General features: G+C 38.7%; 1 protein-coding gene across 8 annotated transcripts in view; it reads left to right on the forward strand.

Annotated features, from left to right (window-relative positions):
• Positions 1-26,269, forward strand: part of ERC2 (ELKS/RAB6-interacting/CAST family member 2) — a 997,915-nt gene that overhangs the window by 292,855 nt on the left and 678,791 nt on the right. For 7 of the 8 annotated variants that reach the window (XM_055558162.1, XM_055558161.1, XM_055558164.1 and 4 more), the window contains exons 5-6: positions 8,425-8,499; positions 11,351-11,392. In XM_055558162.1, coding sequence (XP_055414137.1) covers positions 8,425-8,499; positions 11,351-11,392 — 117 coding nt within the window. The remainder of the gene's footprint in view (positions 1-8,424; positions 8,500-11,350; positions 11,393-26,269) is intronic. The other variant, XM_055558163.1, reaches the window with a different exon arrangement.

Here is a 26,269-nt window from a genome sequence, read left to right on the forward strand (position 1 = left end):
TACCAAGATAGATGGTGGGCTGATGGGCTATAGTCTGCCGATTTCTACTGATAAAGAGATGAAAAGGGTAGAGGATTATTCTAAGCAGAAGAAACAGACTGTTTCAGAAAGAACATAATTATTATGCATTTAAGAGTATAAAGATAGCAAAAAAAAAGAGGTCTTTTTCATGTACTAGAAAGTTTACTGTAAAATTGTTAATAGTAGAAAAATAATAGAAAACATATTTACACATACAAATTCTGAAGTCATAAATATTATTGAGATTAGAAACTAAAATGCAAAGCTTTGTACAGTGCGGACAGCTGTCATTTATGTAAATGAGAAAAAAATGTATTTTTGTTAGATTTCACTATGAGGACATTCATATGTAATAAATACATAGAACATGCATGAGAAGGATAGACACCAACTTTAGATGGTGGTTTCTCTCTAGAAGAGTAGAAATGGTGAAGGTTGAGGGACTTAGTTTCTGTTGTATTTCTGGCTTAAAATTTTTTTATAAATAGAAGTACCTGCAGCATAAAATTTGCCACTTCAACTATCCTTAAGTGTACAGTTCAGTAGTATTAAGTATATCCACATTGTTATGCAACCGATCTCCAGAACTTTTCCATTTTGCAAAATCGAACTCTATACCTGTTAAACAACTCTGCATTTCCCCTGCCCTCAGTCCCTGGCAATGATAAGTCTACTTTTCGTTTCTATGAGTTTAACTGTTGTTGATGGCTCATATAAATGAGATCATACAGTATTTGTTTTTTGGGACTGCTTTATTTCACTAAGCATAATATCCTCAAATTTCATCCAAGTTGTAATAGGTGGATGAATCGTCTTACATCCTTTTAAAGCTGAATAATACAATGTATATATATATATATATATATATATATATATATATACACACACATATATATACACACACATATATATACACATATATATATATACACATATATATACCACATTTGATTATTCATCCATGTGTTGAAAGACATTTCAGTTGCTTCCACCTTTTGGCTCTTCTGATAATGCTTCTGTGAACATGGATGTACAAATCTAAAACAGAGTTTTGATGAAATAAATGATCAGTAAATAATTGTGCAGTATAGTAGCCGGAGTAAATCTTATAGCCTAAGGGTCTTTTTTTTTCCCTTCCATTCTCCCACAGCACATTTCAGTCAACTTTTACTCACACTATCCACCAAAGCTGCTCTAGTCAAGGTTATTAATGTCCTGTGTGTTGCCGAGTCCTATGACCATTCCTCTGACCTCATTCTATTAACTGCTCAGCAGCAGTTGATAAGGTGATCATTCCTACATCCTGTGTTTATCTTCTCCACTTGATTTCCAGGATACTACTCTCCTTGTTCTCTTCCTACCTGTCTTGGTATTTTTTCCTCAGTCTTCTTTGCTGGTTCCTCCTCACGTCTGAGACCCCTTAATGTTGGATTGCCCCTGGGCTCAGTCCTATGATTTCTCCTCACCTCCCTATGCTTAGTCCCTAGTTGATTTTATCTAGGCGCCTTGCATTAAGTGCTATGTATTCACTGATATCAAATTTGTAATTGTAGCTTTTACTTGTCCCTTCAAATCCAGCTTATCTATTCAACCGCCTACTTAGCATCTCCACTTGAATGTCTAATAGCATCACAGACTTAACACATGCAAAACTCAACTTTTGATTCCTGTAACTCCCACTTCTCCCTAGTCTTCTCTGTCTTGGTATGCCGTGAAGCCATACTTTACTTTTCTCTTTCTCTAGTCCCAGGCAGTCTATCATGAAATCAAGTGAGCCTTACTTTCAAAGCATATCCAAACTCAATTCGTTGCCATAACCTTCACTCTGTCATTGTAGTCCAAGATTCTTTTGTCTGTTGCTGTGTTTTTTCCAGTTTCTTCTACTAGGTCCTATGATTTTTCTCTTATCTCCCTCCTCAATCCAAAACCATACTTCAGTTCAGCAGCTGGAGGAATCCTTTAAGAATGTGCATCATATCCATATCATGGTTTGTCTTTTCCCAGAACCTTCCAGTGGTTCCCCATTTTCCTCAGAGTGAAACTAGTATCAATACAGTGGACTCTAAATATATACCTATCTTCCCATCATCCCCTACCCCTGAACTCTGACCTACCACTTTCCCTATCCCTTATGTAGCTGTAGGCAGGTAGGCAAGCATTTGCTCTCTATTACCTCTGCCTGGAATATCTGCATAACTGGTTCCCTCATTTCCTTTAGATTTTTGTTCACATTTCACTTTTTACTGAAACTTTCCCTAATCACCAAATTTAAAATGGCTCAACTCTCAAAGGTCCTGCTCCAGCTTCGTGACTTATTTTTACAACACTTATGACAAACTGTTTTGGTCACCTTTTTAAACTGTTATGCGTCTCTTGTGTTGGAATTTGAAGTGAAAAAACAGAGCGGCTGGGATGTTTTTCTGCCTGGTTTACTGCTATATTATCTATATCCCTTATATCAAATTGTTTTTTGTATGTATGAATCTGCTGTATCTTAAGACTGATCTGAGTTGATGTTGAGATTATTGAGTTTCTTTCCTGTTGGTTTCTCCAGCTGGTTTTATTCCTTAAAAGTGCCAATTAAAAGATACAGCTTCAGAATATTCTGCACTCTTCCTTGAAATTTGAGAATGCTTGTAAATGCTTTCACGGGACTTCTGGGGGTAGATAATAAAAGGCCATGAAGTCTCTGGCTTATTTCTTGGGATCTTTGCACTTCAAAATAAGAGGTTGGAGGACCCTGGGGCTGCCATGCTGTGAGGAAGTCCAAGTCACACTGAGAGGCCATACATAGTTGCTCAGATTTAGAATTTCAGGTAAACCTGGCCTTCAAGTCATTTTCTAGCCAAGAAGACATACGGGTGAAGAAGCCATCTTGGAAGTGGATCCACCAGCCGCAGCCATTTCAGCGCTCTAATACCATGCTTTAAAAATCAGCCTTCCTTGCTCTGCCTGTTATGAGTTTCTGACCCAGAATTCATGAGCATAATAAAATGGTGGTGATTGGACACCACTAAATTTGGGGTGATTTTTTACATGGCGGTAGATTACCAGAATGGTAAGGTGGAAAGTCTGGATATAAATAGTAAATTACTTTTGGATAGAAAGTTCAGTTTTGAATTTTTTTTGTCTGCCAAAGAAAATATATGGTATGTGCAAATGTTATCCTCTCAGGCTCATCTTGGATGCTAGTGTCCATCCAGATTAACTCACTAGACTTTAGATTCTCATTAACTGCAGAGAAATGTCATCCTGATGAACCACTTGAGGTTTCATGCTCAAAATTCTGGGTTCTTGTTATATTTCCATGTTGATCACCTGGAGGAGCTGGCAGTTTTATACCAGCTAAGGTCATCCTAGTCATTAGATTATAGAAAAATAACCTCAGTATCAGTGTCACAGTGAAATAGCCAATTTTCTTCTTTTTATTGTTTTTGAAATGAGAATGGGTATGATTAGGACTATCCACCAAAGACCAGCTTTTCAGAATCAGCTGCTATTGAAAATCTGGATGTTCTTAGATCTGGAAGGCCAATAGAAACTCACTCATAAAGCTTCTTTTACTCATCAGAAAGGGGAACAAGGCTAGGACTGGACAGGGTCCTGACTGCCCATCCCCATAAAGTGCTCTTTTGTTTCATTAAGTGGTTTTTAGCCTGTAGTATGGTTCAAAGGTGAACTTCTTGGGTGCTGCACTAGGCCCTGTGAACCAGCTGAATTGATACAGCATTTTGTTGGTGTATGCTTCTGTATCCATTTCTGGGGATAATCCATAGCTTCCGACTGATTCTTACAGAAATCAGTGACCCAGAAAAGCATAGGAACTGCTGAACTTGATGTTTCCATATTGTCATTTAAAAACTTATCAGTTCAGTTCAGTCGCTCAGTCGTGTCCAACTCTTTGCGACCCCATGAATCACAGCATGCCAGGCCTCCCTGTCCATCACCACCTCCAGAGCTTACTCAAACTCATGTCCATCAAGTCGGTGTTGCCATCTCATCCTCTGTCATCCCCTTCTCCTGCTCCCAATCCCTCTCAGCATCAGGGTCTTTTCCAGTGAGTCAGCTCTTTGCATGAGGTGGCCAAAGTATTGGAATTTCAGCTTCAGCATCAGTCCTTCCTATGAACACCCAGGACTGATCTCCTTCAGAATGGACCGGTTGGATCTCCTTGCAGTCCAAGGGACTCTCAAGAGTCTTCTCCAACACCAGAGTTCAAAAGCATCATTTCTTCGGTGCTCAGCTTTCTTAACAGTCCAACTCTCACATCCATACATGACCTCTGGAAAAACCATAGCCTTGACTAGATGGACCTTTGTTGGCAAAGTAATGTCTCTGCTTTTGAATATGCTATCTAGGTTGGTCATAACTTTCCTTCCAAGGAGTAAGCGTCTTTTAATTTCATGGCTGCTGTCACCATCTGCAGTGATTTTGGAGCCCCAAAAAATAAAGTCTGACACTGTGTCCACTGTTTCCCCATCTACTTCCCATGAAGTGATGGGACCAGATGCCATGATCTTAGTTTTCTAAATGTTGAGCTTTAAGCTAACTTTTTCACTCTCCTCTTTCACTTTAAAAACTTATAGAGTAAGTAAAATCTTATCTTTCCTCATCACTGCACCCAGATGCTCCTGGGGAACTTCTTTAGTTTTATTTAAGATCATTCATTGCCTAATGGGTTCATCTTTCAGATAATTAAGGATAGTTGGAGCACCAGCAACCAACTCATCTTACTCTAAGTTTAGAAAAATTTGGCCAGCACTCACATGTTAAAATCACTTTGCAGTAGTTAAAGCATAGAGAGCTGGGATCTCTACATATAAAGGCTGAAAACACTGAGACTAACTTAATACAAATTCATTTTTCATGTGTACCACCATCCAATGTGGGTGTTCAATAGACTTTTCATGTGGCATTTTAGGAACCTAGGTTCCTTTTCTCTTGGGGTTCTGCCATCTTCTTGGGTCTTGTGTTCCTTTAGCAGCAGGCAGAAAAAGAGGGAGAGATGCAGACACGGTGAGAGATTGCTAAGGCCTTGAGTTCCTCATTGTTACCCATATTCCACTGGCCAGAAATAAGTCACATGGTCTCACCTGAAACAAGGGTGGTGGTGGTGGCATTTCCTAACAATAGCCCCAGGCATTACTTTGCCAGCAAAGGTCAGTCTAGTCAAGGCTATGATTTTTCCTGTGGTTATGTATGGATGTGAGAGTTGGACTGTGAAGAAGGCTGAGCACCGAAGAATTGACGCTTTTGAACTGTGGTGTTGGAGAAGACTCTTGAGAGTCCCTTGGACTGCAAGGAGATCCAACCAGTCCATTCTGAAGGAGATCAGCCCTGGGATTTCTTTGGAAGGAATGATGCTAAAGCTGAAACTCCAGTACTTTGGCCACCTCATGCGAAGAGTTGACTCATTGGAAAAGACTCTGATGCTGGGAGGGATTGGGGGCAAGAGGAGAAGGGGACGACAGAGGATGAGATGGCTGGATGGCATCACTGACTCGATGGACGTGAGTCTGAGTGAACTCTGGGAGTTGGTGATGGACAGGGAGGCCTGGTGCGCTGCGATTTGCGGGGTCGCAAAGAGTTGGACACGACTGAGTGACTGAACTGAACTGAACTGAATGAAGAGGAACAAAATCTTTGTTGGGAAACTGATCCTTTCTGCTACAATCAGAGTGTGCTTTTTAAGGATCCCAAATCTTAGAGATGAATAAAGTGGCTGAGATGGGACTTTTAGGCAATCCATAAAGTTTTCCCTGTGGCTCAGATGGTAAAGAATCTGCAATGCAGGAGATCTGAGTTCAATCCCTGGGTTGGAAATATCCCCTGCAGAAGGGAAAAGTTTCCCACTCCAGTATTCTGGCCTGGAGAATTCCATGGACTGTATAGTCCATGGGGTCGCAAAGAGTTGGACCCAACTGAGTGACTTTCACATAAAGTTTTCATGTGGCTCATAATCTTCACTTACCTGACACCTTAAGAATTAAGGTGATCCTCAGAAACTGTGAAGTCTGAGTTGATTGAAATATGTTTAAAATAGGAAAACTACAGTTGTTGGATAATTGGAAATTTTATTTATTTTTTTAAGGAGCAACAGAGAGATTTGGGGCTGGTTTTTGAACTGGTTTATAATAGGACTTGTATAGTCACAGCAAAGAGAACTCTGTTTTCATTTTTGCAAAACTATTGCCACAAGTTTAGCTTTGTTATTGCATGTTTGCCCTTAAAAATGTTTCCATGCTTGGCAGAAATTTTAATGGCACATGTTTTTACCCTAATGGTTTTTATCTTTTTTGTGTTGCTTAGTTGCTTCACAATTATTTTTGTTTGGTTTATACAAGCTTAACCTCTCTCCTCAAATTATCTTATGATTTTTGTTCTGAAACTTTAGTGGCTATGGTATGAAATTATGAATTTCATTCTCAGTTTTTTTCATTAAGATACTTTTGATACCACATGTTATCAGAGTTGTTGACCTACCTATGAAATGTGTTTCTTCTATGACTTACTATGGAACAGTTCTGACAAGTTACTTACTTTGTTTTCTCATCTGTAAGATTTTATTCATCCAATGAACTCCAACAATCTTGGAAGTAATGTTGAGGGCTGAGTCGACTTTTTCTTTTTTAAAGGCTGAATTCCTTATGTGATGTATCTGATAATATACTGAAACTGGGTTCAGTAATACTTGGACTCATTCCTTACAGAAATATTTTAGGGGGGAAAATGTCCTGATGTTGAGACCATTTTGAATAATGCCCAAGCACCAATTCTAATTCTTCTCAAATTCAAGGTTGAGAAATAGTTTTGCATGGCTCTGCTGATTTGTGCCAGTGATGCCTTTGAGGAGAAAATATGCTATAGTCCAGGGGTGTAGCAGTAATTCCCCGGTACTGGTCCCTAGACGTATGTACCATGGTCCATGACCATGGTCTTCTTGGGCTGCTGGAAAATAAGAACAAAGTAATAGGATATGGGTGAAAGGTTGCCTGTTTTCTTAACCCTGGAATCCAGGGAAGGACTATCTTTTTCTCTGTGACTCTGTCCTGAAAAATTTCTTTCTTGATGAAATGTTCTTTCTTAATGAAATGGTGATGATAATAGATGTTAGTAATGGTGGAGGTAGGGTTATTTTTAATGTCTTTACTTGGATAAAGCCAGAAATTATATTGGTCCTCTTCTTTAACACTCAAGGTTTTTCTTTTCCTTTTTAAAAATGTTGGTGGTCCAGTGGAGTGTAAAGTCGCTCAGTCATGTCTGCCTCTTTGTGACCCCATGGATAGCCCATGGAATTCTCCAGGCCAGAATATTGGAGTGGGTAGCTGTTTCCTTCTCCAAGGGATCTTCCCAACCCAGGGAACGTAAAGATCTAGCACTACTCCATGTTAATGTTAAATGACTTTTCTGGAAGCAAATAAATCTTATAGCATTATCCATAGGTGACTTATAATTCAAATAAGTCTTAATGGAATTATTCCATAGGTGAGTAACTGTATCAGCAATTTTGACGTGTGTAAGCATTTTTGTTTATTCCTGTCATTGGCTACTTTCATAAAACTGTTGATAATTATCATTAAGAAAAATAAAGTATGAACTTAATAACCTTATCTGTTCTCTTCTGCCAAGGCTATCTTTTAGTCTTGATAGACTTTTTTTTGGAGACATACAAAAAGTAAGCCTTGAAGCTTAAAATTGTAATTATGTTTTTTGCTTTTTATCTATAAAGAATTTCTTGAGTTTATATCTGGCTTTAACCATTTTTTCTCCCCTCTAACACTATTGCTATTAATGCTGGTTTTAATTTCTTGGCATCATAAATGCACAAACATATCACACACAGATGTGGTTTTGAGCAAGGATTGAAACTGTAAATTAGGAAGCAAGAGATTCACAGGGTTTCATCACACCAATTCACTGCAAAAAGTGACACAGTTGTACTGAAAATGTTTTAAACTGCTCATTTCAAACCTACTTCAGTAGCAAAATACCATGCGTGCAGCAGATTTGCAACCACGTTAGTCATTTTCTTTCCTCTGTTTCCTTGCTGTGTTTGTATTGGGAGCACAGAGTAATGTAATTTAGTAAATTATGATTTGACGGCTGGGCAACAGCCCCAGTGTTGAACAGTATTTGGATTATGATTACTTGCTGGCTTTGTCACAGTTGACATTAATTATTGATGGAAGTTTCAGAAATAGCGCATGTGCCAGGAGCTTTTCACCGGATCGCGAGCTCCAGGCAGCAGGGATGCTAACAAGGGTGGGGGAAGAGGCACCTGTGGCTTGTTTATGTCTGTGCACTGCGAGCCTGGACCGGGTGGGCTGAGTGGTACCTGTGCGTAAGTCATGGTGTAAAGGAAGGATGAACCGTCAGGCTTATTTCTATCGTGTTCCTCCCCAGGAATTACACCGAAGAAGCCAACTTCAGCCGGAGCCAGCCAAGACGAAGGCTCTCCAGACCGTCATTGAAATGAAGGTAGGAGCTATTCACATTTTTCAAAGACAGCTGTTTCCTCGGAGTTTGTTCTCAACTTGATGGTGACTAACACAAACACATGAAATGTACGGTTGTGTTTTCCTTAGGCACCCTGATGGGTGCCTTTCTTCTGGATTTTTTTTTTTTTTTTTTTTGCCTTCTCGGGTATGTTTAATTTATTGGCTCTTTAATGAGGATGCTTTTTCTAGGCTAAAGAATAAAGGGCTCAAGTATCCTTTGGCAGAAAGGAGCTGGCTTCATTTCCAGAGCATAGCCAGTGCTTTCAACTCTAAGGGAGGTTTTGTGTGTGCTTTAAAAGTAAATTTCTAAAGCTAGAATAATTCTTTTTTCTTCTCTCCATTCACATGACAATGAAAAGACACCTTGAGAAACTAAGATTTGGCAAAGATAAGTTGTTTTTCGTGCAATGGAGGTGTTAAATAAGTAAAATTATGCTATCAGCAAAATTTACTTTTCAAGAATAATAACTTTCTTATGACTTCAGTATTTTCTCCTAAGTCTGAAATTAATAATTATTAAATACAAAGTACTCTATTTAACTGGGGGAGCATAGAGATATTTAAAAGAAGCAAAGATCCTCCTGGATGGATTTAGGGCATTTAAAGAATAATGTAGTATATAATGATGACTGAGCCATTAAGAAACCAATCTATGAAACCCAGTTGCTTTGTCAGTTTATAAAGATTTGAAGTCTTTTACTTTCACTTTTTGCCCAAAGGAAGCAAATAGTAGATTATTTCTTGTAAGAATAAATAATTATTGATTTTAGTTCCATGAAGAAAAAAATTCATAATGATGATGTTTGCAATTTGGATATTTCATGCCTAAGTATAACATTTGAGAGTTTGCTAGTCACCATCTTTCTACAAAAGAATTCTAAAGCTTGCTGATAGGGTAATGATTTTTCTGTCTTGGAACACATTATTTTGGATTGTCTGCCAAAAAATTCCTAAGTCCGGGGGGAAGGAAACTAATACAAGCTACTGAGTTCCTGGCATTACAAGTCTAACTTGAGTTTTTTTTTTTTTTTCCCTTAGTCAATGACAATGTCTTCACCCAAGTGGATGTTTTTTGGAAATAACGTAGAACATTTACTTTAAGACTTTATGTCTCCTAAGTCAGGTTACATGATTCATGGTACTTATAAATACATTTGCAGCAAATTGATTTGAAAAATATTATCAAAGGGATCAAATGCCAGTAAGGTTAAAAAATAATTGCTCATCTTGGCTCATCTATTCTTTTTGGATTTACATAATTTTGACTTATTTTGTAAATAAACTAACTATTCTACACTTGTAGGGGAGTGTAGAATCTTGTAACAGAGATTTCTTCCTCACTTCACATTGGAACCAAAGTGAAAGTTGGCTAAGGCTTAAAAAACAACAACAACAAAAAACAAACCAAAGAAGAATAGAAAAGGAAAAAAACAAGACAAAAGATTTTATTTCAGTTTTCTGCAAAGAGTCATTCAGTCTCCTTTCTACCTACCTCCATACCTACCTCCCCAGTTCCAACACAATTAGTAATAGAAGAGGATGTATATAAAACTATTTCCAAAGCTTTTTTTTTTTTTAAAGGTAAGATTGTGTTTCAAAACTCTTTGGAGAAACCAGGAGTGGCATCTCTCCCAGAGTAGTGGTCATTTTCCTGTTAAAGGTCTCTGTACAAAGACTATTAGTGCTTTCTTGTGATTTTAAGTATAAAGTCTGTTTGCTTATAGCTTACTCTTTTTAGCATCATATGTTTTATTAGAAGACAAAAAATAGTAATAGTTATAACTATTTAATAGTTAATTAAAAACACTCCTTTGGGCTGTCTACATAAGAAGGCCATATAAAATATGTTTTAAATTATAAAATATAATTTTTAGGGCAAATTCACTCCATATGTTATCAGTAAATTGAGTCTGGAGTTTCATTTTTATTTAAATGGATGCCAGTGATGCTGATTGGTAGAACACATTTTTAGGACAATTGATAATCAATATACTGTCAGGGAACTGAGCCTGGAGTTCTTCTGTTGTCTTTGAATGCCTGTTAATTTACAAAGCACTGCCTTCTGTTTTGTCAGTGGAGAAGTCTGGGTCCCATTAGCATCTATACTCAGTGTGCATAAATTGAGTTATGGGGGCAGCTGGTAGAAGGTCATCTCCTCAGTCATGTGTGTAAGGTTGTGATGAAGGCTGTGATCTCTTCTGATTTTGTATATTATGTTTCTGTGAAATGGGAGGGAATATTGGAAACCCATATTTTATAAGCATTAGGGTTGACTACCAAATAGAACTAACCCTTAAAACTAATAGGTGCCACTTGAGACAGGGTTGTATTTTAATTTAAACACCTTTGGATAAAGGTGTCATATACTACCTTGGCAAAACCTGAAGTTAAAAGGAGCTTTCCTGGAGTCAGTTGGACGTTTAGTTTTGGGGAGGTGACATGAATTACGGGTTTAGAAGCTACCCCTACTTTTCTCTTACTTCTTAAAGAAACTGAGGATGAAATTATGAGTCCTCATCTTCTCCAAAAATATACCTTACATCAACTCAGAAAGTTGTTATGAAAATCTGTGAAATCTTGCCCCAATTAGAGTGCTTTTAGAGCCACAGTCTGGTAGTTCTAGTAGATGTCTATGTACCTCTCTGGGCTTTTAGAGTTGTGAAAATACATCTCTGTGGGGGAGGGCCATTTGCATACACTGAAGTGGGGGAAATTCTCTTGCAGCCATCACAACCGCTGTCAGCCAGTTCAGTCAGTGGGGCTAAAGTCACCTGAATAAATATGAAAGGAAGCAAAGTAAATGAAGTTATTTGTGATTTATCTTCTTGCAGGAAGCTCCAAGTTTTAATTTTGATCCTGATTTGGTCTGGCAGGTATGTTCCAGGTTTGCACTTAGAACATTGTGTCTTTCAAAAAAATTAGTTTTCCTGTAGATGTTGCAGTGCTCCTCCTTTTCTTGCTTTTGGGACTAAAGATTCTTTACTAAGCTTCCCTTTCCTGCTGTTATGGAGAACAATTAAAAATGTAGTTAAATGATTTCCCCCCCCTCTTTTCTTTTAATTCCTTGAAAAGAATGTGTTTTAACCTACTTCTATTATAAATTTGACATGTCATAAACATGATGTTCAAAAGTTTCACTTTCTTGGGTTCATTCATAAAGCTATATCTAGTGTTTTTTTTTTTAAACGAAAATGAATTATGGTAGCAACAGTACTTGTCAGATAATATCCGTTTTTTTTTCCTTTGTTAGTTAAAACTAAGTGAATGAAAATCTAATTTAAAATGGCTAAAGCCTAAAGGAAATGTATTGACTCATGTAACTGGGAAAAACAAGATATTGTTCAGGAATAGCTTGCTCCTGGGGCTCAAAGATGTTAACAGATTCCATTTTCTCTCATTCAGTCTCTCATTTTAGGTTTCTTCATGTAAATCTGTTTTCAGACAGACCCTTTCTGTGTGTCTGAGCAAAGTGGCTGCAGCATCTCCAACAATCACAGATGGAAGGGATAGGGAGAAAGAAGACTGTGTTTTTAAAAAATGGAAAAAAAAAAAGGAAAAACAACCAACCCTAGAATAATAACAATTACTGAGATGGAGCATAGAATTTCACTCCAAATTTAACAACTCAGGCTGTAAGAAAAAACTTGAAATTCTCTAAATTCCATTAGCTTAATAAATTAGATGACATTCATCAAGAAAAACTTTGTTAGCACTAAATTCAGCACAGTTTATCAGATGGGATATATGAGTGAGTTTTAGTAAGAGTTTTAGTAAGAGTTGCAGATAATATACTTGATCTGGTGAACTTGTTAGCTAAAGTGGATTAAGAAGCTAGGGGCGTAATGTGACTGTATGACCATATTTCTGTGGCAACTGAAGTGAGGATTGTGGTTATTTAGGTTTCTTGTCACATAATCAGCTGTGGCACTTTTTGTGTCACGAGTGGTTCTTCTTGTGTAACATTTATCCCCACTAAGCTTTTCTATGGAAACTGAGTAGTAAGCAGTTCAATACTGAGCTTGACCAAGTTGTTGCCTTGTAGATGTGCTAGTGGTGAAAGAATATGACTTTGTGTTCAAGTGCTACCTCTAATGGTGAGGTTGATCTTTTGATTTTAAATCCACAACCCAAGCCTTGTCTTTGTGTTCAGGCAGATGTCTGCTATTCTTCTGCATGGGGTTGACTGACCTGTAGTTGAGCTAATTTTCCGTTAAGAGATAGCTTGGTGTTTGATCAAATTCAGGCAGTTCAGTTTCACCAGGCATGGAAGGGATACATTGGAGCATGGGAAGGCAAGAACTACCTGGTAACTTTTCCCAGCATCACATAATTAGGAAGGGAAAGATTACGATTTCAAACCTTGGCCATTGAATGCATCCCACTTCCCACTGTGAATGTAATTTGAGTCCTGGGATCTAGTCAGGAATACCATGAAGTGGCTGAAATGTTTTCTTTGGCTCAAGGGCCTACCTAGGTTTATGTTACCCATCTTTTGAACTGTTATTTTATATGAGTCAAAACATGGCAGTCAGAATTGTTTTTTCTCCCAAGATTATGTGTTCATTGCAAATTCGTGTCAAGCTTCGTTTTTCTAGTCAAGGCATTATGATGGATCTTACGCCTTGAAAATAAGCCATGGCTCTTTCTGTGGCTACTAAGAAGAATTAACAACAAGAAAAAAAAAAAATACTACCTGTATCACCAGTGACATCTACAGCTCAAACACCACTAACCACACATGGAGAACCAGCTATGAGGCATCTGACATGTAATAACCCAGGAGCAGGCATGAGTAGCCAAATCTCACAGATGAAAAAGCCATGTTTTAGAGAAAATGAACAGCCTGCCCAAGGTCCTACAGCAGGTAGGTTGGCAGCTGAGAAATGAACACAGGTTTCTTCTCTGAAGTTCCTAGACTCCCTACTCTTACAGTCTGCTCTTACTGAAGACGGTACCTAAGTTCAGCTGGTTTTTCTTTCCATGCTTTGGAAATTATGCACTGAGTTTTGCATCTTCGAATGGGTTGAGGCAGCTCATGAGAGCTCAAGAGGTCTATTTGATATTTTTAGTAAGCTGCAATATTGTACTTTGTGCTGTAAAGTAAGATTCATCCTTTTTACATGTATATGTTATCAACCCTGCAAATGGGCCTCCAAAATAATGTATCCTACAGCCAACATATGCCCTGTGTTTTTTTTTTTCTTTTTCTTTCCTGGGTTTTAAGTCTTGCCCTGAAGCCTTTATAGCAACCTGGAGCATAACTCATTTAAACTTGCAAAGCCCTGTGTTTTTGATGTACACTATCCACTTACAATATAAGAAATTATCCTTTAGCTTATTTTTTCTTGAGCAATTTCTTCATCTTCTCATCTTTCAGCTTAAAAAAAAAAGCCTTGTCCCATTTAACTATTTTCCTTAAATAAGGGGAAAAAATGTGGGTTTTAAGTGATAGCCAGAAAAAGCAAAATGTCAAGTTAAATGTTAGCTCTGGATGATATATGGTTGTCATTTAGAAGCAGGGAAGATTTTTTTTTAAAAATGAACTTTTTTTTGCTCAAACTTTTCATATATGTGTTTGACTCTAAATGTTCGAGTTGTTAATTTATAATTCCTGCTATAAACAGGTTTATTTTGTGTGAATATAACTCATGAATTTGAATTACAAATACCACTGCTTACCAAGCAGCTTTTTTGTGCACAGCACCATGGTGGGCCTTTCAGAAAAAGTGAGCGCTCAGTCTTTAAGGGGCTAATGGAAGGAATAGGGCTCTTATACAAGCCAGGATCTAAATACTGACCTAAGAACAGCAAAATGGGCTGCAAAAGCTCAGAGGATATTAAATAAGAAAGGAACAGGGAATGTTTTTTTGGAGAATATTGCATTTGAGAAGAGCCTTGAAAAAAATGGCATGATTTTGATAGAGTGTAGAGGGATTCTTTATAAACAGTAGAAACTATATCGGCAAAGGCAAGGAGGTTGGAAATTATGAAACATATCTGGAGAAGAACAAACCATTCAGTTTGGTTGAGAGAAGACTTTAAAAAGCAATAGAAGATCAAATGAAACCATAAGAAAGTGAGAGAAATAAATAATAGAGAAAAAAGCTGAAATTAATGAAATAGAAACCAAACATAAACATGTTCAGTTCAGTCGCTCAGTCATGTCCAACTCTTTGCGACGCCATGGACTACACCACACCAGGCCTCCCTGTCCATCACCAACTCCCAGAGCTTACTCAAACTCATGTCCATTGAGTTGGTGATGCCATCCAACCATCTCATCCTCTGTAGTCCTCTTCTTCTCCTGCCTTCAATCTTTCCCAGCATCAGGGTCTTCTCCAGTGAGTCAGCTCTTCGCATCAGGTGGCCAAAGTATTGGAGTTTCAGCTTCAGCAACAATCCTTCCAATGAGTATTCAGGACTTATTTCCTTTAGGATGGGTCGGTTGGATCTCCTTGCAGTCCAAGGGACTCTCAAGAGTCTTCTCCAATACCCCAGTTCAAAAGCATCAATTCTTCGATGCTCAGCTTTCTTTATAGTCCAACTCTCGCATCCATACATGATCACTGGAAAAACCATAGCCTTGACTAGACGGACCTTTGTTGGCAAAGTAATGTCTCTGCTTTTGAATATGCTATCTAGGTTGGTCATAACTTTCCTTCCAAGGAGTAAGCGTCTTTTAATTTCATGGCTGCTGTCACTATCTGCAGTGATTTTGGAGCCCAGAAAAATAAAGTCTGACACTGTTTCCACTGTTTCCCCATCTATTTCCCATAAAGTGATGGGACCAGATGCCATGATCTTCGTTTTCTGAATGTTGAGCTTTAAGCCAACTTTTTCACTCTCCTCTTTCACTTTCATCAAGAAGTTCCTTAGTTCTTCTTCACTTTCTGCCATAAGGGTGGTGTCATCTGCATATCTGAGGTTATTGATATTTCTCCCAGCAATCTTGATTCCAGCTGTGCTTCCTCCAGCGCAGTGTTTCTCATGATGTACTCTGCATATAAGTTAAATAAGCAGGGTGACAATATACAGCCTTGATGTACTCCTTTCTAATTTGGAACAAGTTTGTTGTTCCATGTCCAGTTCTAACTGCTGCTTCCTGGCCTACAGGTTTCTCAAGAGGAAGGTCAGGTGGTCTGGTATTCCCATCTCTTTCAGAATTTTCCACAGTTTATTGTGATCCACACAGTCAAAGGCTTTGGCATAGTCAATAAAACAGAAATAGATGTTTTTCTAGAACTCTTTTGCTTTTTCCACGATCCAGCAGATGTTAGCAATTTGATCTGATACATGCTAAAACATTGATGAACCTTGAAACATGCTAAATGAAAGAAGCCTGCTGCGAAAGGACACATCTTATATGATTCCATATATATATATATATATATATATATATATATATATATATATATGAACTGTCCAATATAGGCAACTCTATAGAGATAGAAAGTAGATTAGTGGTTTCTATCAAGAGATGGAAAGGAGATTAGGAACCAGGGGGAGAGGAGAAACAGTTGTGACTACTAATAGGTACAGCAGTTTGGGGTGATGAAAGTATTCTGGAATTAGTTGGTGGTGATGGTTACATAAAGCACTGACTTGTACACTTTAAAAGAGTGAATTTTATGGTATATATATTGTATATCAATAAAGCTATTGCTAAAAAGTAAAGATATTACAAACAAAAGGATCAATAACTTTGATTACTCAAAGATTAAAATATAAAATGAGCTATAGAATAACCAACTAGGAGATGCATTTCTGAGGTTTATGGTAGTTAGTTTTAATAAAGAGGTTATATTTATTAGTGTGAAATAAAAGTTTGGGGAAAATAATGTACCATTAATTCTAGAGATTCTTGACATTAATTCTAGAAGTGGAGATTATATAGGATTTTTTCTTTTTTTGCCCCCTGTGTTATGTTTTCAATAATGTGCTTTCATCTTATAGGGATGATCAGGAATTATTATTTAGGAAAAACAGCAATAAGTTTGTTGAAAGAAAAATCATCTATCAAAAATCTTAAACAGTTTCTTCTGATTTCTTTTGCTGAACTAAAGACTCCAAAGTGGAGAAGGTTATATTATGTATGGAAAGTTGAGAATCTGGTTCTGCCACTTGTTGTTTCTCCGAAGTCCAGCTTTCCCTTCTGTGAAATGGAACCATGATACCAGGCTTCATAGAGTTGTGATGGGGATTAAAATGGATTAAGACATGGGAAAATCCTGGCATACATTAGATACTCAAGGACTTCTCTGCTTGTCCATCTAGTCCTTTTCAGTCTGGAAATGGAATTTTACCTGTAAAAAAGGGGAGGTACCTTTGAGCAAGGACCACTGGAGAGAAAGAATTTAACAAGCTTATTTCAGGCAGAGTCTTAGCTCTGCATACACACAAGGTTTACATGTGGAAAGATTTTAAAAGTATCTTTGAAATGAGAAATCAGTGGAGAAAAAACAGTAACTCCCAGTAGGCCTGTGGTATAATAAATGATCCGGGACTTTGCTGGGCCCTTGGCAAGTCACTTGTCCCCTCTTGCTCTCACTATTCTCATTTGGCAAATGAACAGATTGAACAAAGTGTCCTGCCTTAAAAATTCTACCAAATCTGAAGGATTGGTGACTGGCAATTTGGGCTCTCAAAAGGCCTGCCTGGGGAGTCTGAATTGACAAGGCATTCTTGCAGTTTAAATCTTTGCTTTGTTTGCTCCCTCATGGCCAGCTCTGCCCAGGCCAGCAGCCCCTGCCTTCTCCCTTGTTGGTGCTCAGGTTCCCAGCTTATTGTTTATTTAGGGACTGCAATTTCCTTATTGGCGTGTGCCCCCCTCCAGCAGAGTTGAGAAGTCAACCACAGGCCTCAAGTGAACCCCCCTTCAAGTTTCAGTAATGATAGTGTACCGGCCCTCTCATGCCTCATCCCTAAGGCATGGTCCAGTTTCCACATCCCTCAGGCCACGCTGGTGACTTGGGGTGGCCTGAATTCCTCTGCCGCCTGTTGCTTTTTCCATGAGATAAGTGTTTTGAATGTAGAAGGATTTGTGTTATGTTTTGGAGATCCTTAGGATGAGGTCTCAAACCAGGACTATTGGGGACTTCGGGGAAGTGTTAAAAGAAATGGGAGAGCAAGTTAAGGTCCTAGAAAGCCAGAAGGAGAACTTCTTCACCTGATCTTTTCCCAAAGAGAGTTGGAAGAGAACAGAGGTGTCAGGTGTCCATCTTTTTATTGCTCTCTGAAATGCATTCACAGTTTTGCAAAGTAGTATTTCACTGAATTTCTGGGAAATCAGCCCTGTTTGTATTCAGATGTTTGTGAAAGATGACATGGATCCATTCTTGGGAGGGCAGACTGCAGACATCGAGGGGCTACTCCTGTCATTTGGAAGCAGTTTCTTAAACTTCTTCCTCCTCTTCTTCTCTTTCCAGCATCGTCATTATTTTCTTTTGACCTTGCTCTGTCATCTTTAAAGGCTAAAAGTACTATGTGGAAGAAAGAACCAAAGTAGACTTGCTTCTAGGTGGTTGACTGTCTCTCAATCCAGTATTTCCTGAGATTATTCCAGGGACAGCAAGGTCCCAGTGTGGCTTCCTCACTCCTAGTCAAGGGAAGTTTTATGGAAGGAACCATTCTAGTATTATGAAACATGCTTTTTAAAAAATGATTAGAGATGAAAATTCAGATGATACAAGGAAATGCTTCATGAAGTCTTATCATGAAGCAGACAGTCTCCATTTGGAGAACTGCAAAATAGAGTGGAAGGTAGGAAACTTTCCTGGGATAAGGAATAAAGAACAAGAAAGAGAAAAATAGAGAGTATCTGATTTGCTAGGACCTCATAGTCCACCTTGTTTGAAGTAACAATAAATAAGGAAATAAGTATACAGTTGGCTTAGTGTTTGGGGATTGGCTAACTGGATATACTAGGTTTCTGGTCCGGTAGAACGTTTACAGGGACATGAAAGTTAACATATTTTGGTGTGTTGATGTGGCACCCTCTTGAGCCCAGAAAGTTATTTCAACAAAAGAGAAAATCTTAGGCAAGTTAATTACCTTTTGTAAGTATTGTGACCTATAAAATGGGTAAAATAAATGCTTACTTCATAGGGTTATGGGCAAGACTAAATGAGATTTTCTAGCACAGTGCTTGCCTTAATTAATAATACACATGAGCTGATGTTATTAGTATTAACTTCATTTTTAAATACCAGAATGGAGAAACTTTGTTTGCTTCTGTCCTGTGCTATTCCTTTCTGTATATTCAGATAATCCAAATATATTTATTTAACATAAATGGGAAAGAAAACATAGATGAAAAGAAAATCCTTTGATTTTTTTTCCCCAACCTGAGAAACTTATAAATAAATACTGATTTTTGTGTCATCCCATCCTTAAAGGGTATGTCCTTGGAGGCCAAGTCATTGTTAAACACAGGCACAAACAACAACAAAAAACCAGTTTCTGATGCACCCAGTCCACAGGTTGGTACTGGAGAGGCTCTGTTATTAGTTTGTGGCACAGACATATGGATACGGTTTTAAATTAACCATTGCTCCCTTCCATGCATTGGAAATGTAAGAAACTTTCAATATTAATTAAAGCAGCTTTGTATGTAGGGCTGATACTCAGTTGAGAGGCATAGATATAGCTATAATGATTGTAAAATACTGAAATACTTCTGTGGTTATCCCAAACCCTCAGAGTACGCCTCCCACTCTAGCTCTTACCCCCAAATTCAGCAAAGAGTTATCCCCTGTTCCTGCAGGGACTCTGAGACCTGGTTGCAGTGCTCCAGGTGGCAGCTGTTCTGGTTGGTTCTTGCCCCATGCAGTATTGCTGTTGAATGTCTCCACAATCACCCCGACTTAAAACACTGGGATTCAGTTTCCAGTTATAATATGACTCCATTGAAACTGCCCTCATGTCACCAGTAATACTCTAATTTTTTTTCTTAGTCTTTAGTGTCTTCAAATCTTTGTATGACCTTCTTTCTTTCTTGAAACTTCACTTGCTAATTTTCTGCAACTTTTTCCATGATTTCCATAACTTTTTTTTTTTTTTTTAACCTGTCTTTCCTCTGGCAGTACTGCTGCTGGTTTTTCTATACTTGATTCTCAACTGTATCTGAGAATTCTTTCACTGCTAGGCAAATGACCCATCATCTCTACTGTCTCAACTTCCATTTTAGCTTTTGTTGTTGTTCAGTCACTCAGTTGTGCTTGACTCTTTGCAACCCCATGGACTGCAGTGCGCCAGGCTTCCCTGTCCTTCACCATTGCTCAGACCTTGCTCAAACTCATGTCCATTGAGTCGGTGATGCCATCCAACCATCTTGTCTACTGTCATTCCCTTTTCCTCCTGCCATCAATCTTGTCCAGCATCAGGATCTTTTCCAGTGAGTCAGTTCTTCACATCAGGTGGCCAAAGTATTGGAGCTTCAGCTTCAGTATCAATTCTTCCAATGAATATTCAGGACTGATTTCCTTTAGGATTGACTGGTTGGATCTCCTTGCAGGGAGATCTCTTGATCTCATCTCTCTGGGACTCTCAAGGGTCTTCTCCAGCACCACAGTTCAAAAGCATCAATTCTTCAACACTCAGCTTTCTTTATAGTCCAACTCTCACATCCATACATGACTTTGTAAAAACTATAGCTTTGACTATACACACCATTATCAGCAAAGTAATATCTTTGCTTTTTAATACGCTGTCTAGGTTTGTCAGAGCTTTTCTTTGAAGGAGCAAGCATCTTACTTTCATGGCTGCAGTCGCCATCTGAAGTAATTTTGGAGTCCAGGACAATAAAGTGTCTCACTGATTCCATTGTTTCTCCATCTATTTGCCATAAAGTGATGGGACTGGATGCCATGATCTTAGTTTTTTGAATGTTGAGTTTTAAGTAAGCTTTTTCACTCTCTTTGACCTTCATCAAGAGGCTCTTTAGTTGCTCTTTGCTTTCTGCCATAAGGGTGGTGTCATCTGTATATCTAAGGTTATTGATAATTCTCCCCACAATCTTGATTCCAGCTTATGCATCATCCAGCCTGGCATTTCACATGATGTTCTCTGCATATAAGTTAAATAGGCAGGATGACAGTAAACAACCTTGATGCACTACTTCCCAGTTTTGAACCAGTCTTTTGTTTCGCGTCCAGTTCTAACTGTTGGTTCTTGATCTGCATACAGATTTCTCAGGAGACAGGCAAGGTGGTCTGGTATTTCCATCTCTTGAAGAATTTTCCACAGTTTGTTGTGATCCACACAGTCAAAGGCTTTGGTGTAAGTGAATAAAGCAGAAGTAGATGTTTTTCTGGAACTCTTGCTTTTTCTATGATCTGGTGGATGTTGGCAATTTGATCTCCGGTTCCTCTACCTTCTCTAGCCTCACTTGGAGAATTTTGAGCGTTGCTTTGCTAGCATGTGAGATGAGTGCAATTGCGTGTTAGTTTGAACATTCTTTGGCATTGCCTTTCTTTGGGATTGAATTGAAAACTGAGGTTTTTATTATTAACTGCTCCAAGGCCATCTTATTGCATTCTTTTTACCAGCTTATAAATAATTCCCAGTCAAACTCAAGTATACACTCTTAGCTTGATTCTGAAGAGTGCTTATCAATTCATCTCCATCTTTCTTTCATTTCCTACTCCAATGCAACTAAAAGTGATCTATACTTTTTAATCAGTCCTGTCTTACTCCTCCTTGATACATATTCCATGTGTGCATGCTCAGTCATGTCCAACTCTTTGCAACCCCATGGACTGTAGCCCACCAGATTCTGCTGTCCATGGAATTTTCCTGGCAAGAATATTGTAGTGGGTTGCCATTTCCTACTCCAGGGGATCTTGCCAACCCAGGGATTGAACCCATGTCTCCTGCATTGGCAGGTGGATTCTTTACCACTATGCCACCCGGGAATCCCTACATAGTCCATACTTGTTCTCTTATTCCTTTAACTTATATTAATTAAAATTTAATTTCTGACTTCTCTGTGTTCTTACACAGGGCTATATCTAACTATATTTTGGTATTATCTTTTGCACTATTTCTTGTATATTATGCTTTCTAGTTACAAGTGACTGAAACTCTGCTATTGTATTTTAATATTCTGAAGAGTATATGATTCAGATGTATCATACATCTGCTGTTCAAATGATGTTATAAGGGCCCCATTATTTAGGCAGATTCTTACTACATGATATCAAAGAAGACATGAACCAGCCACAGACCCATATTTTTCTTATCATTCATAATCTCAGAAAAGGAGAGGTCCTTGATTTTGTGTCAGTTCCCTCAAAGAACTCTGTTTGGCCTTGATGGCTTAATGAGTTCACCCCTGGATCATTCAGTATCCAGAGGTGGTGCTTGTCACCAAGGGTCATACTGGAAAACCCCACTAAAACCACAGGGAGTTGGGGCAATGTAGTTTCCAAACGGGGAAGAAGTTGAGCAGAGAGTTAAAAAGAAATAGATACATGCTTCAGCTAGAAAGAGGAAGGAAGGGAATCTTGATAGAGGACCTACTGTGTGGTAGGTATTATCCTGGAAGGTGTGCATCTTGTCACTCATTCTATTCTCATCACAACCTCAGGTTATAGGATTAGCAAGGTTAGGAATATAGTCATTAAGGTGGATTGAAAATAGATGCTACTGTCTTCTACATGTGTATGTCACGGAACTGGGAGTGGATAGGGACTTACTATACTGTTGTTGGCCTATAACAGCAACCCTTTATTCTCCTGAGGGAGTTTCATGATAGATACTTTGCATGCATTACAGATCACTTGTAATTTTCATAACCTGCTCTTGAGCATGGTCTTATTTAAGGGGAGCTTGGTGTTTTGCCCAAAGACATAAAAACCTGAAGCAGGGTGTGCATTCAGGTTTGTGACTGTACTCTTGCCTGGAAAATCCCATGGACGGAGGAACCTGGTAGGCTGCAGTCCATGGGGTTGCTAGGGGTGAGACACGACTCAGCAACTTCACTTTCACCTTTCACTTTCATGCATTGGAGAAGGAAATGGCAACCCACTCCAGTGTTCTTGCCTGGAGAATCCCAGGGACGGGGGAGCCTGGTGGGCTGCTGTCTATGGGATTGCACAGAGTCAGACACGACTGAAGTGACTTAGCAGCAGCAGCAGCAGCAAGAGTTAGTTGGATTGTTTTATTTTAGCTCTGTTTGTTAGACACGAGTCTGTTAACCTCCACAACAAATTAATACATGGAGACGAAAACCTCAGAGGTCACAGTGTGTCCGTCAAGAACCACTAGCGATGCATCTTCTCCCTGAGGGTCATTAGTAATGTGCCCAGAGACAGTACAGTGGAATGATGCATTCCTAGGGAGTGGATTTCATGAAGAATGAGTCAGAAGTAGGCCAGTGAGACCATGAAAAGAAACATCAAAGCACCCTAACTGCTTTTACTTTGAACTAGCCCAACCTAATTCTGTGCTTGTACATTTTGTTCTAAAGAATTAGATACCATCTGAATAAACAGACAAACAAGAAAACAACATGAAAAAACAGCATGTCTATTGTCATCTTCTAATCTAGGTCATCATCTTTGTATATTTTGATAAGGCTCAGGAAGAAGAGTTTTTGAAATTTTGTTTTTTTCTCCTAACATGCCTTAGGCCCAACTTGACTTCTTTCTGGAGTACTTAACTTGGGCTCACATAACCACGGTGAACCCCACACAATAAATCCTTCAAAAAGCAGGGCATTACTCAGATAACTGAACTGAAGACTGCTCAGTTATGTTTGCAGCTGCAACTAGATGATTTTTAAAAGTTAAGCCTTCAAGGGCCTCTGTGGTATCCAGTAATAATAGTCTAGAATTTTATTCTAAATAAAGTGTAATATAATTATGTAAGGATGTTTCCTGAACATTAGATCACATCTTCTCTTTAACCCATTCGGCCCTATTTTTGTTGATTAACGTCTATAGACTGTTATATGATCACAGAGAGTTCCATGCTCTTTAAAAAAAAAACAAACAAAAAAAACTTGTATTTTCTTTCTTGGCCAGATATTAAAATGAAACTAGTAATTCTTCCTGTAATTGAAAGGAAAGCACATTGTGACACTCAGCAATAACATAATTGTTACTTTTTGTGACTAAATGATACTGCTTTTTTGATGTTCCACCCACTCACCATTTCAGTGTTCACAGTTCCTAGACAGGAGTTGAAATCTGTTTCTTGGTGTTTAAGAGGAACATAATGTTTGACAAACACAAAAAGGATAATAAAGACATCCTTACTGGCAAATTTGCTCCAGAAAGTGTACTCCTAGAGTTGCTGTACACTTAGGCCAAATTGGATATCTTTGGAGAATAGCTTCATGTTTTTATAAATGTAATTGACCAGTAAAGTTGTTCTTGTTTCTTTTACATTGATTAGTCTTGTCCTTTGTGTAAGCTGGACACCTAAATTCATTTAAAATACCCAAGTCACACAAGGACCTTATGAAAGTGCAGATTCAGATTCAGTAGTTGTGAGCTGTGGCCTGAGAGTCTATATTTCTAAAAAGCTCCCAGGTGATGTCAGTGCTATTGTCTGTAGACTAAACAGTGTAACAAGAATATAGACTGCTCCATGGTAGAGAGGGAAGGGTGCCCATGTATCTTGTTCACATCTACCTGGTATCTCACACATCTGGTGCCTGGTACCCAGCAGATGCTCAGTATGCATTTGTTGAATGGCTGAGAGAACTTCTTGTATCTAAATTTACTATCAACTATAGCAGACATGTCCTAGAAAAATCCAAAGATTATGTATATCCAAAGATATTATATATATATATAATAAAGCAGAGATGAAATAAATTTATTTTAGTCTTTCCACCTGACATTTATCCTCACAGCTATAGTCCCTGCACTCGTGTGCTTGCTAGTATTCATGGCTGATTCCAGAATTACCAGGCTGGGCCCATTGGGTAGGTGATTGCTAGGGGTTCACTTCCAGTGATTTATTGTTTGCCCATCAGAAGGGTGTCCCTGGTGGCTCAGACAGTAAAGAATCTGCCTGCAATGCAGGAGACCCAGGTTTGATCCCTGGGTCGGGAAGATCCGCTGGAGAAAGGATAGGCTACCCACTCCAGTATTCTCGGGCTTCCCTTGTGGCTCAGCTGGTGAAGAATCTGCCTGCAGTGTGGGAGACCTGGGTTCGATCCCTGGGTTGGGAAGATCCCCTGGAGAAGGGAAGGGCAACCCACTCCAGTATTCTGGCCTGGAGAATTCCAGGAACAGAGGAGCCTGGCGGGCTGCAGTCCACGGGGTCGCAAAGAGTTGGTCCTCAGATAACTATTTTGCATCTTTTGGATGATGGATATAAAATAGTCTTGGACATGAATCTTTCAGTAGGAGTTATGATCTGTATGTATAAAATAAAGTATTATTACAAGTATTTTATGAGTATGTGGAAAGAAATGACTTAGAGAGCTATTCAATTCAGAAATTTTTTTCTAACTCATGGGGAATGAAGCAAACACATTTCAGTTGTTTTCAGCCCCTGCAATCTTTAACATTCCTGCAGTCTTTAAAAGCAAAACAATTTCATGCTTTTCCTATCCCAAGACTACTTGAAAAATGTCACCTGAGACATGGAGCGGCAAGTTCAGGGAGCATGGGAGTCTGCCTGTTCTCTCACTGCTCAGGGTTCAGAGCAGGCTCTCAGTAACTGACTTGAGTGACAGAAGCTGACAAGGTGATGTGAATATTTAAGCCCTCAATTATTTTAAATTGGGGGTAATCATGGCAAGTTTTCTTTTGAAGAATCCAAATCATTGTTTTGACTCTTTTCTTCAGTATATAACCCTGAGCTTAACGTGATCATTAAAGTTCTATTTTTCCCCCCAAGAATTGACTTCTAGAGTAATAACACTGGAAAAATCAAAGTAAATAGAATGCTTTGCTGTAGGACCTTGCAGAATGATTAATGCTAATATGCATCGGGAATCCCCAATAATCATTTCTCAAACTTACTTGACCCTGCAGGCCCCTTTTCACAGAGCATTTGGTTTCTGTGAACTTCAGGAAAAGCTGTTTCTATTTCACTTTCTCTGTCTCTAAGGAAGGCCTAGAATTATCTGCTTTGAGAGCTTGCTTCTTTGTGAAACACAATCTAGATGAGTATTTGAAAATCACTACATAAATTATTTTAAAATATCCATTATAGATAATATGTAAAGATATTCTGATGAAGATTCTTTGGTGATTGAGAGTAAAATATTGCTCTACCTTCTAAAATTCCACTTTGAGGATGTCTTCACTTAAGTTTTTTTCTCTCCGTTGTACACTAGTGCTTGAGTTACTGAGCATGTGCATTTTGTATTTGTTTTGAAAGTGAAAGTTGCTCAGTTATGTCCGACTCTTTGCAACCCTATGGACCATACAGTCCATTCACTTCTCCAGGCCATAATACTGGAGTGGGTTGCCTTTCCCTTCTCCAGGGGATCTTCCCAACCAGGGATAGAACCCAGGTCTCCCACATTGCAGGCTGATTCTTTACCAGCTGAGCCACAAGAAAAGCCCAAGAATACTGGAGTGGGTAGCTCATTCCTTCTCCAGCAGATCTTCCCAACCCAGGAATTGAACCGGGGTCTCCTGAATTGCAGGCTGATTCTTTACCAACTGAGCTATCAGGAAAGCCCTCTGTTTTGAAAGGCAATGTTTATGTACCACATTGAGCCATATCAGGACATGTGAGATAGTTTTCTTCTATAGTCTTCCTTAAACACATGTTTTTAGTGATTT

The sequence above is a fragment of the Bubalus kerabau genome, chromosome 20 (assembly GCF_029407905.1).
Source record: "Bubalus kerabau isolate K-KA32 ecotype Philippines breed swamp buffalo chromosome 20, PCC_UOA_SB_1v2, whole genome shotgun sequence".
Taxonomy (NCBI): Eukaryota; Metazoa; Chordata; class Mammalia; order Artiodactyla; family Bovidae; genus Bubalus; species Bubalus kerabau.